Below are 14,324 nucleotides of genomic sequence, written 5' to 3' on the forward strand. Positions count from 1 at the left end.
TATTTATTTTTAAAGTCAAACTAGTTTATTGAAGATAAAAAAAATCACCGAAAGGGAGTTCAATGTGAAAATTTTGTAAGATATAGAATAATTAATGAAGGCAACGTACTAGAATGCTAATAAGACAATTTTTTTTTTATCGAAGTCTTATTTGACTGGATATTTTGATTTTTGACTTGATTTATGTTTAATCTAATGACTTTCTTTTTATTTTTTTGTCTGATAGATAACTATATTTATTTTGGACTTTAATTTTATTTTCAAACTAAGTCAAATTACATAATATATCCATATATTGAACATTAAGGAATCTTAGACTCTTTATTTTCTAAAAAAATAACTCTCTAATACAAGTTTTTTTTTGTTCATACATGAAAACGCGTTTAAGAGTAACATGTTTTTTCTTTGACCTAAGATAAAATATTATTTATTTTTTCATGTATTAAAAAAATTATAATATTATAGATTTTCTGTAAAAATAATATTATAAAATTTATGACAAGATTTTTGTTTTTTGTGTCATTTTTTATATTTTTTTAAATAGAAACAACCAAAATGTATGGATATCCATTTTGTTTTTTGTGTTGTTTTTTTTTTTTTCTTTTTATTTTTTAACAAACGGGCAGTTTGGCAAAAAATTTCAAGCTCTGCCTACTTTTATTGGTTGAAGCCGTATCCTGTACGTTTCACATTAAAATAAAAATAAAAAGAAAAAGAAAAGAAAAATTGAACGTGATAGCATCTACTGATTGTCCCTCTCATGCTTTAACTCCGACTTAGTAGTTTCTTGTCGCCATCCAGCCATTGGAGACAAATTTCGTCCTCTCTTAGGAATTTAAACAAACAGGTGGTGTGGGAAAGAAAAGGGTTGAGAAACATTGTAGGCGAAAGCTCCGGCGGCCGGCACCTTTAGTTTTAGTCTCATTGACTAAAGCTCCATTATTGGATTTAGGTAGAAATGGAGAAGAAAAAGATTTTAGGTAGAAATTGAATCAAACCGCTTTGAACCCTTTGTTCTGGTTATTCTCAGCACGACTATTGATCACAAATTATAGGGAAAATTAGGGCGATGGGTTTTTTGTCCTGAAAGTTTCAACTCCTAACTCTCTGTGGTATTTCATACACCAATTCTCTAACACTTCTAAACCATCGTTTTAGCTCCAAGACTTCAGCTACCAAATCCAAAGCTCTCCACTGGATCGTATAACACCAAATAGAAATGGTGAATCAAATCAAATGATAAGAAAGACCTTTTCTTCGACATGGCTGAAACTATCTAACGACGGCTCAATTCAAACAAAAAAAGACATGGTTTATTTGGGGGAAGAGAATCCAATAATAATGCTTCATGACCAATGTAAATTCTTATCATGGTGAGTTAAACCAAATTTTGAACACTTACAAAGCATTTGATTTGATCTTTTGAGTGATTGAATCTGAAAATCACCAAATAGTTGGTGAAAAATTAGAGAAAAGGAAAATCCTGCACTTTGGTTGTTGAAGTTGATTGATTATTCCATGTGGGTGGTCTTAAAAATTTATTATTCTGTATGCCTTTTATAAAGTTTCCGTTCTGAGAGACCAATTCCTATGTAAAATTATTTTTTGATGTTTCTGTGCTAAAAGACTGTTCATTTCATGAAAATGGGTATTTGATAAATCTATTTTGATAATATTTCTAGCACATTATTAGAATAAATTGGTATTTGTTAAACTATTTCTAAGGTTTCAATCGGGACCAATTTTATCACTTTTGTTTCTGTTCTTTGGTAAAAATATATATTTAATGTTTTGCAAAAGACGTCAGACCACTTTTCTGACCGGTCCGTTGTTAAAGAATAGAAAAACGAACCGTCTTAACAAAAGCCTGGTACCCCTTCTTCCATTTCCAAATAATAGAAAAACACCAAAAACATTTTTAAGAATGTTGTTACCAAACATGCCTTAATAGGGTTGATTGGTAATAATTAACACTTCCTAGTGAAGAGGTTATAGCTTGTAGGTTTGACTCCCCTTAATGGAGAACTCAGCAAAATGATCTAGTAACTCCAGGAGAAGGGGTGCTCTCCTCTCTTTTGATTATGAAAGCGACACATATAAGGGGTAGCGACTGTTTATTAAAAACTCAGGACTCTGTTAAGTAATAACACGATGTATAAAGTCTGACACCTGCCCGGTGTTGGAAGGTTAGAAGGAGAAGTGTTATAAGCTTTGATTCCTTCCCCTATCATAAATCATAAAGGACTCCTTTCTACCCACAAATATATTATAGAATCAATAAATATCATGTGAATGATACAACCTTTCTTCTTCTTTGACTTGATTATAGAAATGCTCAAATGCTTCAATTCTCTAGGGCTCAGTGTGGTGCGTAGACTTTTCTTTCTTCAAAGCCATGTGAAAAAGCTCATCGTGATTAGTAAATTATCAATAAAAGAGAGCGTCCATTTGGGTTCATAAATATGCTGCTCCTAAATCATACAAATTTGTCAATATATTAAAAAAAAAAATTTGATATCCCTTTAAAAGAGATTCTACTTTAGTAGAAATTTACGGTCTTAATATCCTAATAAAAAATCAATAATATATATATATTTTTTCTGGTTTGTATATACTTAAAGTCTAACCAAAGAAAAAGATGTGCTCTAAAATCAATAGCTATACAAGATTTGAAAGAAAGGAAGTGACATCAATCCCTTTAATTTGATTTAGAAATTTTGGCCTCATCCCACATGGAATCTAGGGTTGAAGTGGTTTTCTTTTTCTCGAATGGATTTCAATTCCTATATCGACATCAGAGAGCTAGATCCAAATCTTCCACCCATATAAAGTAGAAATTTTCCAATTCATACAGATGACACATGTCTATTCTCAAAAGCAAGATCTTCTATTATTCACCATTTTAACTGATTTACTTAAAAAAAAGATGTTATTTTTAAGATTGGATCGTATGGTAAATTTCCACTCCATATGGATGAAAGATTCAAACTCAATAGAAGTTGGGTGTATTTGTTCAGGAGCTGATGTGGCATTGTTCAGTGTGGCTGACAGCCCAGATGGCCCTGATTCACTATTTGGTCCAGACCCAATTAATTTACATGTAAATTATTAAAACTTAAGCGAATGAATGTACCCCAAGGCTACGTTTGTTTGCTAGAATAAAGGTGGGGTGGGAAAAAAGGGGTAAGAAAATTCTTGAAAATAGTGCAGAATTCTTACTTTTCCTTAAATCTCAAAATGATAAATTGTTTGGTTGCTTGGGGTGGAAAAATAATCTTGTCTGCCTAAAACCCCATATATTTGGTAGGACTTTGTGGAAAAATTGAGAAAAGTAAAAAGTAGGACTCACTACTATCATTTTTCTACAAAATCATTTCCTTTCGTTTTCTTCTCCCTCACCCTGCTACACATGGACCCACATGTTTTTTTTTGAGTTTCAATAATCGAAATTTTGATCTGACATGACTTGTTGGTTTAATGCACACTATCCAACCAAATCATCGAAAAGATCTTTGGTTTGTGAAACCTGTCACTCATTATAACAACACTTGGGAGAGTTCATCGAAAAGGATTCAAACTGGGTTTGGTTTTCAATTACACGGTTCAGTATTTCGTATTTGCTTATCCATAATTTCGTAGGTATTGCTTGAGTGTACGTCATAACGACTCGCAAGTCGCAAAGCCACGAGTCCATTTTTTCTGCGCAACGTCGTCTTGGGGCAACAGCACGGAAGTCAGCGTTCTTTTATTGTTAGGAATCTCAAAATCTTGCTATACAATCTCTAACTTAAAAACAAGGAGCTAAATTCGGTGATCTGTAATGCGAATCGAGAAATTGGATATTCTCATTTCTTAAAATTGTTTGTCGAGTCAATCCCGTGAACCAGTCTGTCAATGTCTATATATAGATAGCTTAATGAGCTCAAGTTTTCTACCTTCTGGGTCTCTCAAGATATTGGGTTTTATGGTCAAGATGGGCGTGTTACAGGGTTCTGCAATTTTTGGTTTTTTTCTCTTGGGCTTGTTCTTGAACTCTGCTTTGTTGTGCAATGGAGGAATCACTAGTAGTTTTGTTCGTTTGGCTGACAAATCTACTGATATGCCGCTCGACAGCGATGTATTTCGCGTTCCTTCTGGTTATAATGCTCCACAGCAGGTATATATCTTTCTTCATTTGTCGACGCTCCATTCTTGCAGAGCAGACCTGGTGTTCGTGTTATTGTTTTTCGCGATTTTATTGATGAATCCCACTTACCCTTTTCGCTATTTCACTCATTTCTGCTCCAAGCAACAATTTTTCTGTATTTTGTTTGTTTAGCTTTGTTGGGATTAAAAAAAGAGGTTCAATTCATTGATTTCTGGTTTACTTGTGTTGTTTCTCAAGGTTCATATAACTCAAGGAGATCATGTAGGAAAAGGAGTGATTGTCTCTTGGGTCACTCAGAAAGAGCGAGGTTCCAAAACTGTGGTATACTGGGCTGAGAATAGCGAACATAAATCCAAGGCAAAGGGAAAAATTAGCACCTACAAGTATTACAATTACACTTCAGGATACATCCATCATTGTACTATCAAGAATCTGGAGGTGGGGTTATCTGCCATTTAGATATTGGTAACTTAGTGTTCAATGTGGTTTTTATGGTTTGTGGGTTCCTACAGATTTCCAGAAGGCTAGTTAGCCTGAACTAGTAGAAAATTTCTATTGTATGATTAATAGTTCTCAAAGCAGTTCATGTTTTCGAATTCTTGCAGTTTGACACCAAATACTATTATGAGTTGGGGACTGGAAAGAGCACGAGGCAGTTTTGGTTTAAAACTCCTCCTCAAGTTGGTCCTGATGTTCCTTATACTTTTGGTCTCATAGGTAACTCTTACTGCATCAGATCAAATTCTATTATTTTCTTGATTGTGATAGCTATAGTTGCTACCTCTGTTTACTACTGGGTCAGATCATGGCTCTTTATTGGTAGATTATTTAAATTCATGCTTATATTCTGGGTGAATAGAAGCTGAGGAGCACGTCTCTGTGTCTCTGGGGGTGATGTGTGTGTTTGTTATTTTTATGTTCATCTAATTCTGTAATACATTGTTTTGCAGGGGATCTTGGTCAGAGCTATGATTCGAATAAGACACTCACCCATTATGAAAAAAACCCAACAAAGGGACAGACTGTATTGTTTGTTGGTGATCTTTCCTATGCAGATAACTACCCCTTTCATGACAATGTTAGGTGGGATACATGGGGCAGATTTGTTGAAAGAAGTACTGCTTATCAACCTTGGATATGGACTGTAGGGAATCATGAACTTGATTTTGAACCAGATATTGTAAGTACTCAAAAACCTTCCTAAATTCTATGCAATGCAAAACAGAAGAACCTGCCAGTCATTTGAAATATGAGAAGAAAGCTCAGTACATGCAATTTAGAATTCTCTTTTCTATTGTTCGATTAGAAACCTTACTGTGCAAATGTATAGAACCTCCACAATATATATATCAGAGATAATCTCAAGATGGAACCCTTATGTTGGATTGCCTTCTTTAATCCTATTCCAGATTTCCTTTTTCTTCTTCTTGGGGCAGGGATGCATTTTCTGGTAGAATAAGGTATCAGACTCTGTATAGGCCCATAAACCTTTATAAATAACCACCACTCTGTTCCTTATACATGTTTGTAGGTGAAACTGAACGGTTCATATCAATCTTGTTATTGCTTACTCTTACCTAGGCACAAAGAATGACTAGAATCTGTAAAATGTAATTTTGGTGCAGGGTGAGACTCAACCTTTTAAGCCTTTCAAACATCGTTATCAAACTCCGTATAAAGCATCAAACAGTACAGCTCCATTTTGGTACTCAATCAAGCGAGCCTCAGCATATATCATTGTCCTTGCTTCGTATTCAGCATATGGTAAGATAGAATTGTTTTTACCAAAAAAAATGATGGGAGTTTAAACTGGATGTTAATGGTGTGGGAAAATGTATTGACTGTGTTCATCCACTTGCTGACTTGTAGGAAAATATACTCCTCAATACAAATGGCTTGAAGAGGAGCTACCCAAAGTGAACAGGAGCGAGACACCATGGTTGATTGTCCTTATGCATTCACCATGGTATAACAGCTACAACTATCACTATATGGAAGGAGAAACCATGAGAGTAATGTTTGAATCATGGTTTGTAAAGTACAAAGTTGATGTTGTATTCGCTGGCCATGTTCATGCCTATGAAAGATCTGTAAGTGTCCTTACTTCCTATTTGTCTTACATTCATATAACCATATTGGATATTAAATGTACTACAATCTTGCTCTGTTTCAATTATGGCATTCTGCTATTGTGTTGAAATTTTAGCTTCTTAATGAAGCCACTCTCTTCTGTAGAGAGTAGGTTGAGTATAACATCTCTACTGATTCTGAAACTGAATGGTACCCACTACAGGAACGCGTATCAAACATTGCATACAATGTGATAAATGGACAATGTACACCAGTAAGTGACAAATCCGCACCGGTATACATAACCATCGGTGATGGAGGAAATTTGGAAGGATTGGCAACTAAGTAAGATGACTGAATGAGCTCCTTTAAAATCCATGGTTTCTTGCATTACCATTCTGTTCTAATCTTTGTTTTCTTGTCTCTGATGGTGTAGCATGTCAGAGCCACAGCCAAAGTATTCTGCTTATCGCGAAGCCAGTTTTGGTCATGCAATTTTTGATATTAAGAACAAGACTCATGCTTACTATGGTTGGCACAGAAATCAGGATGGATATGCTGTAGAAGCTGATTCTTTATGGTTTTACAACAGATACTGGAATCCTGTCGATGAAGCTTAATTGTTTTCCTCTTCCATAATTGTAATTCAGCCACAAATAATTTGGTCTGTGAAATTAAATTGATTCCTGCTTTTTTTGTGTGTTTCCTTCTCTGTCAAAATCAATTTGTTCCTTTGGAATTAAGAAATTTCCATTAGGGTTGGCCACAGTGTATTATTGTATTGTGAGTTGGTTTAAAATATGGCTATGGCGGATTCAGATTTTCCTGGATTGACTATATTGTAATTTGTAATAGACAGCCCCCCCTTTTTTTTTTCTTCAAATTATTATTTTAACCAAAAAAAAATTATTTTTACATTTTGCCCTCATTATGAAATGTTTTGTGTATAAAGTGATTGTGAATTTGTGATAAAAATAAATCAATATATATAAGCTATAGTTTTTTTTTCAAGCATGCTACACAGGTTAGAAGTTGATCTACACTTTATAAAAGATGTTTTTTTTTGGGTAATCTGTTGTATAAAATGTAACTATAAAGTAAACTACATTTTTACTTCTCAAAATACCCTCAGTAATTAATTAGATGGAGATAATTAATTATGTTTAAAATTGTAAATTCTCAAATGAATATTAATTGTAATTTTACATTTTTTAACACAACTAATAGAATTTAAAAAATTAATTAAAAAAATTTAAATATTTTTTGACACAGAAAAAAATACTATTTTATTTAAGTGTTTGAAGAAAATGCATTACTGTCTCTGCAACCCCTCATTAATTTTGTATATATTTTGATTTGAGGTTCATTTGGGCTAGTTCACGTGCATTTCGATTGTACCGACATGGTAGCTTTTAATTAATATAGACAGGGCTTCGTCCTCGGCCTTGAGGGCATTCGATCTCTTACTTCCCACATGAAAGCATTGATCTTTTTCCTCATTATATTTTTTTTACAAAGAATTTATAAATATTAAATTACCAACTAAATTTGCATGTCACTTAAGATTAAAAACCCTCACTAATTACCATGCAAAATCCAAATAAGAAAAAACTTATCCGATTCTTCATAAAATTAAATTATTTTTTCTTCTTTTATTATTATTATTATTTTAGAATAGTTAGTTTTACATCAGGAGGTGAGGACTGTTATACATACCACAATGAGAGTTGAATTTGTGATCTCTTCACTAAGAAGTGCAGGTCATTACCGACTTATCAATAACCCTTACTAGTTCACATAATTAAAATTTACCCAAATAAAACACGTCTTCCTTCTCTTATATTGACCACACATAGTGTATCTATATAAAGGGAATTTTTTTCTTCAGAAGATTTAAAAAAAGATTTACTTAAGATATTTTAAACTCAAATGAATTCTATTTTTAAAAATAATTACATACTTAAATGATCTATGTAAAAAGGATAGAAAAAAAAAAAAAACTAAAAAAGCGTACGTACATAAAACAAACCAAAACAATAAGAAATTAATGCTTTCCTTAACTTTTTCTCAACAGAAATGCTTTTCAATATTATGTTCAATCATAACTGAAAAAAAGGGGCAAATATCCACGTGGAGAAAATCCAAAGAGGAATTTTTACCAAAACTTACATTACAAAGATAGTTTGTTTCATCCTTCAAATTCAAATACTCTTTTTACCAAAAAAAAATAAAAATTCAGATCTTCTTATTACCGTTTATTCAGCCCATTTTTCTCGTTTTTGATGATGTTCAAACGGACCTTTCTCTCTATAATCTTGTTCAAACGACAACCTATTCATAATGGGTTTTCTTTCCTGTATTATTGTTAAAATACAGTAATAAGTAATTTTTCATGCGAGATTCATGTTTAAGGCACCATCACCTAGTCAAATCAAATGTATAGTTTTTCTCACTAAACCAGTTTTTCTCAATTTTATTGTTGGTTTGATGAAATCCAAATCTTACATATTCTAGTTTTTACTTACTTTAGTTAAAAGGCTTTACTACAAATTTGGGATATTTAAAGTTTGGTTGTTGGGATGTAACCATGGTATCCTAGCTTCTCCTCCTTGACAAATATCTCTTGCATTTCCAATCTCATTGCCCTGTGATACGTATTAGGCTTTGAGGTGAAGATGGGTGAGTTAAGGGGTTCTAGCATCTTTGTTTTTGCTCTTCTGGGTCTGTTCTTCAACTTGCTTCTGCTGTGCAATGGAGGAATCACTAGTACTTTTGTCAGGAAGGCTGAGAAATCCACTGATATGCCACTCCACAGTGATGTTTTTAGTTTGCCACCAGGTCATAATGCTCCCCAGCAGGTATACTCACTTCTTATTCTTTCTATCTGTTGAATATCTCTTCCTGTAATGCAGACCTGGTGTTTGCATTATTGTTTCTCATTTGTCTGTTCCTTAGGGTCTCATCATATTTTTTGGCCGTTTTTACTTTGCTTCGAAAGTACCCATTTCGATGTTTTACTTATATATGTTAAACTATCCTTCCATTCATGAATTTGTGTTTTCCAAGAACAGAAAAAAAGAGTATTATTTTTTATTTCATGATTAATGATTACATGGGTTTTGTTTCTCAAGGTACATATAACTCAAGGAGATCATGAAGGGAAGGCAATGATCATCTCTTGGGTCACTCCAGATGAACGGGGTTCCAAGATTGTGCATTACTGGCCTGAGAATAGCAAACATAAGGCCCATAAAACAGGCTCCATTGTCAGATACAAGTTTTACAATTACACTTCAGGCTACATTCATCACGCCATTATCAGTAAATTGAAGGTGAGTTTTTTCTGCCATTCTGATACTAATTCGTGTTTATGTAACTGGCTTTGTCTGTGGATTCCAGGGATTTCCAAACACACCTCTTTGTTAGCCTAATATAGTAATTGGATTAATGAATATTTTTCATATAACAGCTCTTGTTTTTTGAATTCCTGCAGTTCGACACCAAGTACTTCTATGAGATAGGAGCTGGAAAGGCCAGAAGGCAGTTTTGGTTTACAACTCCTCCTGAAGTTGGTCCTGATGTTCCTTATACTTTTGGTATCATAGGTAACTCTCTTACATCAGATCACACAAAACCTATTAGTCTTTTTGATTGTGATATCTGCAAGTTCTGCTAGATTCATATAAATATCTGGGTGACTATGTATCGAGAAGCACATCTCTGTGTGTGTATGTTTCTGTTATTTCTATGTTCATCTCATTCTGTAGTACATTATTTGCAGGGGATCTTGGACAGACCTATGATTCAAATAAGACACTCACCCATTATGAAAAGAACCCAATGAAAGGACAGACAGTATTGTTTCTTGGTGATCTCTCCTATGCAGATGATCTTCCCTTCCACGACAGCGTTAAGTGGGATACATGGGGCAGATTTGTTGAAAGAAGTGTCGCTTATCAACCCTGGATATGGACTCCAGGAAATCATGAGCTTGATTTTGCTCCCGAACTCGTAAGCATTCTTAGCGTCTCTGCATTCCAAAGAATATACAAGTTCTTTCCTTTCCTTCAAATTTGGTCTAAAGTTTGGGATAATTTGAAATCTCAATCTTCCTTTTGAACTAAAGCTACTTTCTAAAAGCTAGGTTGTCTGATTTATGTGGTGTGACTTTCCTCTTTCATCAGTTTAATCAAATTAGGGACCTTCACTATTCATTGTGTAAAACCCATAGATTCAACTTTCAGTCCAAAATCTGAAAACCATCATGGTAAAGATGTGTGGCCCCAAATAATAACCTTGCCTAGTACAAGGCTCTCATGTTTAGTAGGGTTTGTTAGGGGTCAACTGCACACAGTCTTGCCCCTGTTGATACTATAACTGATAAAATTGTATAAGCAAATTCAGTTGGGGGAAAAACCAACTTTGCTAGGTGATTACATAGATCTCTGATCATTCTCATGACAAAAATTTCAGGTCAATTACTATCAATCCTTGAAACCAATGTGTGACTGGATATAAGCAGTTAAGAAATTATTGAACATACCGTGTCTATCAAGTGTTCTCGGAAACCTGAAATCCTGGAACTCTTTTAACATGTCTACTTACTGAATTGATGAGTAATTGAGGATGGGGAAAACAAAAGTAAACTGATTCCTTCTACTTATTTTTTAGCATCATATAGGCCTGTTTATCACCAGTTCAAAAGAGTATAATCTCTCTTAACCACTGAACTTAATTTATTTACTAGCCTGTAATTCTTTGTTCCTGATCCTAATATGCAATTCATGTTCATTCAAACTTGTAATTGGTTGTTTGAAGTAGATATTAGGGACACCTTAAAAAAGAACTGAACTAGTGCAAATCTGTGGTGATATTTATGTAGGGAGAAAATGAGCCTTGGAAGCCTTACACGCGGCGTTATCCTGTGCCATACAAAGCATCAAAAAGCACTTCTCCACTTTGGTACTCTATCAAGCGAGCTTCAGCATACATCATTGTTCTCTCTTCGTACTCTGCATATGGTAAGTTAGATGGTTCCATTATACAAGTTCAATAGGTCATGTTCAGCAAAAAGATGTGCATTTCCTGCTCCAGAATCTATTGTGATTTAGGAATTGTGTTAGAAGAATATGGCTTAGTTTAGTTTTTAATGGTGGAGAAATCTCATGACCATCTCATGTACTAATCTTCTGTTTTTGTAGGCACATACACTCCTCAATACAGTTGGCTACAAGAAGAGCTACCCAAAGTGAATAGAACTGAGACACCATGGTTGATAGTTCTTTTGCACTCACCATGGTACAACAGTAACAGCTACCATTTTATGGAAGGGGAGAGCATGAGAGTGATGTTTGAGGCTTGGTTCGTAAAACACAAAGTAGATGTTGTTTTTGCTGGTCATGTTCATTCCTATGAAAGATCTGTAAGTTCCTTTCTTTTCTCCATTTTCTACTTGTTTTGTTTTAGAAACAATAGTTTCTTATGGCAGTACAAGCTACTCCCACAAGACCCTACTGTAAAACTTGTTTTTGAACACTTTGATCTTCATTTTTTATTGCTGATGGATAACATTCATCACAGGAGCGCATATCGAATGTCGCATACAACATAGCAAATCGCAACTGTACACCAATGAGGGATCAATCTGCACCTGTGTACATAACCTTAGGAGATGGAGGAAACATAGAAGGACCAGCAAATAAGTAAATATTTCTATATTGAGATTTTTCTTACTGATCAAACATGGTTCATTATGTTTATTTAGTTGTAATTTGTTTTTTTGGTTTTGATTGTTCTACAGCATGACAGAGCCACAGCCAAGTTATTCTGCATTTAGAGAAGCTAGTTATGGTCATGCCATTTTTGATATTAAGAACAGGACTCATGCTTACTACAATTGGCATCGTAATGAACAACATTATGCTGTTGAAGCTGATTCTATGTGGTTTCACAACAGATACTGGTATCCTGTGGAAGAAACTTCTGTATCACACGAGTAGATCTCTTTTGTTCTTCATGAAGCAAACATAAAAAAAATTCATTGCTAGCTTGCTTGTTTTCTTTTCTTTCTTTATTATAAGAACACAGATTAGTTAGCTGTGTTTGGTTCTCTGGAGTTTAGAAAATAGTTTTGGTAGGTCAGTTGAGTAGAAAAAAGTTTTGGTAGGTCCTGAAATTTTCTATGGATTTGATTATTGCCTAGAGATAAATGAGAATATTCTCAAAATTTTCTTTTGTGTTGAGTTTATTAATTTATATTTTTATTTCTTCTATTTCCAATGTTAATCTTACAAATAGAAACTTTTTTTTTCCTTAAAAAATACAAAATTATATACAGTAAGTGTTGTATAATATATTTGCACATTATTGAAAATAAAAGCTTTACATGCAAAGTTACAAGAATCCCGAAATCTGTCTTCCTCTCACACATTTCTATTTATCATATAATAAGAATATAATTCATGTGGAGCCCACAAAGAGCCTTATCATCATCCCTATAGCACGTTGACAATGTGTCTTCACCTCAACCCTTGATGGGTAGAAGATCCAGACTCGCGTTGCAACTGTAAGACGTCAACCCAACTTGTCGGATCATCCCTCGCCACGGGTTCACAACCCGAAGTCTTGGAGCCGCCATCGGTTGCCATCGTGGCAAAATCCATCCACGTTGGCATCTTGTCTAGGTCCCAGGGTAACAGAGCTGAATCAGCTACATCTTCTTCAGGCAAACACAAATTCATTTCCTCCCATATTCCCAGCTGGTCATCTCCACTCTCTTCTCGGTTCCCATGCTCCGAATCCATACTCCTCAAACCCGACCCGGGAAAGCTCGAGCTTCCTACGCATAAGGGAACTGATGAACACTCTGTTTCAGGTTCTGCTAGTTCTCTCCGGTCGATCTGTAAATCTGGCAAGTTGAGCTTGGCAGAGTTGCCGTAAAGCTTACGAGCTGCGACGTCGTAGGCCATCGCTGCATCACGAGAAGTATCGAAAGTGCCAAGCCAGAGACGAGCGCCCTTGTTTGGTTTTCGGATTTCGACTACCCACTTTCCCCAGGTTCTCTGTCGAACACCTCTGTAAGTGCACTTAGCGTTCTCTGGGCCTCCTTTGCCTCTCATGCACCCTTTTCTTGACGTTCTCTGAGTGTGCATCTTATTCTGAGAAGATCGCTTCATGGATTTTTATTAAATAAATTCAAGGTGGGAGATGAAGATATCGATGACCTAGCAGAGATGGGTAGGTATTTAAATGGAGGATCAATGGGTTCTGCTTGCCGGGTTTGCTTCGATCTTATCGTTGTTGTCTCTCTGACCATATTTACACTTGGCCGGACTGAATTGTTACACACATCTAGCTCTATCAAGAAACTCTGATAATACTCATGCAGATGCGTTGAATTTTCTCATAATTTGGGACAATGGGGTTGTCGACGATATGGGTAGGTGTCGCCGGAGGCGGCGATAGAGGATAAACTCAAAAGACACGTTGGGAATCTGAATAAGGAATCACGAAACTGCATGAACACTTCGATACGTGGAGTGATTACTACGTTGGCACATTTAGTTGACAATTTGACTCACTGAGATGAATCTTGACGCCAGATGACCCGGTGACTATGATGGCGTTTGGATCTTTTCTAGCTATGGTTATTTTCATCCAAAATTTTATCTCACAGTTCATCAGAAAATGAGGATATTAGTACTTGAATAGTGCCCTAAAAGTTTCAAAGTTGATGAAACAAATTTGCTCAAATTTTTTAATCCATCTTATACTAAGTTGATCAAATTTAGTACTCATACTTTAAATTGGCCCCATCAGACACATGTCATAGTACTCTCTTCAAAGGGGCGTGTAGAGGAATACAAACCTCTACTTAACGGCTAGCGGATCCAAATTCATCATTCATGACAATGATATCATTTAATAACCCTAAGGAGTGGCCTGATGACTTGTGTTTGAATTAGAGCCTTGGAATTTCCATTCCAAGATCCATGATTAAAAGTAATGGTGTCAATTTGGTACGGTACGTTATCATATCGAATTTCAAACTCTTATATCGAAATCGTATCGTACCAAATTTATACAGTCAGGATAGAAAAACAATATT

At 35.0% G+C, this 14,324-nt stretch overlaps 3 protein-coding genes across 3 annotated transcripts; 2 read left to right on the forward strand and 1 right to left on the reverse strand.

The window, feature by feature from the left end:
- The first annotated feature begins 3,796 nt into the window (after positions 1-3,796).
- LOC149014348 (purple acid phosphatase 2-like) lies at positions 3,797-7,098 on the forward strand. Its single transcript, XM_089156204.1, has 8 exons — positions 3,797-4,156; positions 4,385-4,585; positions 4,753-4,864; positions 5,098-5,327; positions 5,773-5,911; positions 6,017-6,237; positions 6,441-6,562; positions 6,654-7,098. Exons 1-8 carry the CDS (start codon positions 3,917-3,919, stop codon positions 6,835-6,837), a joined length of 1,449 nt encoding a protein of 482 aa, XP_089012330.1. The 5' UTR covers positions 3,797-3,916; the 3' UTR covers positions 6,838-7,098.
- A 1,627-nt stretch (positions 7,099-8,725) lies between these two features.
- LOC149014349 (purple acid phosphatase 2-like) lies at positions 8,726-12,344 on the forward strand. Its single transcript, XM_089155435.1, has 8 exons — positions 8,726-9,075; positions 9,349-9,549; positions 9,711-9,822; positions 9,999-10,228; positions 11,100-11,238; positions 11,419-11,639; positions 11,798-11,919; positions 12,018-12,344. The coding sequence occupies exons 1-8, from the start codon at positions 8,893-8,895 to the stop codon at positions 12,214-12,216; spliced, it is 1,407 nt and encodes a 468-aa protein (XP_089011561.1). The 5' UTR covers positions 8,726-8,892; the 3' UTR covers positions 12,217-12,344.
- A 391-nt stretch (positions 12,345-12,735) lies between these two features.
- Positions 12,736-13,392, reverse strand: LOC149014350 (dehydration-responsive element-binding protein 2D-like). Its single transcript, XM_089155258.1, has one exon. The coding sequence runs from the start codon at positions 13,390-13,392 to the stop codon at positions 12,736-12,738; it is 657 nt and encodes a 218-aa protein (XP_089011384.1).
- Between the last annotated feature and the right edge of the window lie 932 nt (positions 13,393-14,324).

Source organism: Hakea prostrata, chromosome 5 (genome assembly GCF_041222555.1).
Source record: "Hakea prostrata isolate BN-2017 chromosome 5, UWA_Hpros_2, whole genome shotgun sequence".
Taxonomy (NCBI): Eukaryota; Viridiplantae; Streptophyta; class Magnoliopsida; order Proteales; family Proteaceae; genus Hakea; species Hakea prostrata.

Bases quoted from the DNA above. Each gene is read 5' to 3' on its own strand.
- LOC149014348 (XM_089156204.1), top strand. From the start codon at position 3,917: ATGAGCTCAAGTTTTCTACCTTCTGGGTCTCTCAAGATATTGGGTTTT. The intron at 4,157-4,384 runs GTATATATCTTT...TTGTTTCTCAAG, and splicing joins GTTATAATGCTCCACAGCAG to GTTCATATAACTCAAGGAGA. The intron at 6,238-6,440 runs GTAAGTGTCCTT...TACCCACTACAG, and splicing joins TTCATGCCTATGAAAGATCT to GAACGCGTATCAAACATTGC.
- LOC149014349 (XM_089155435.1), top strand. From the start codon at position 8,893: ATGGGTGAGTTAAGGGGTTCTAGCATCTTTGTTTTTGCTCTTCTGGGT. The intron at 9,076-9,348 runs GTATACTCACTT...TTGTTTCTCAAG, and splicing joins GTCATAATGCTCCCCAGCAG to GTACATATAACTCAAGGAGA. The intron at 10,229-11,099 runs GTAAGCATTCTT...ATATTTATGTAG, and splicing joins TTGATTTTGCTCCCGAACTC to GGAGAAAATGAGCCTTGGAA.
- LOC149014350 (XM_089155258.1), bottom strand. From the start codon at position 13,392: ATGAAGCGATCTTCTCAGAATAAGATGCACACTCAGAGAACGTCAAGA.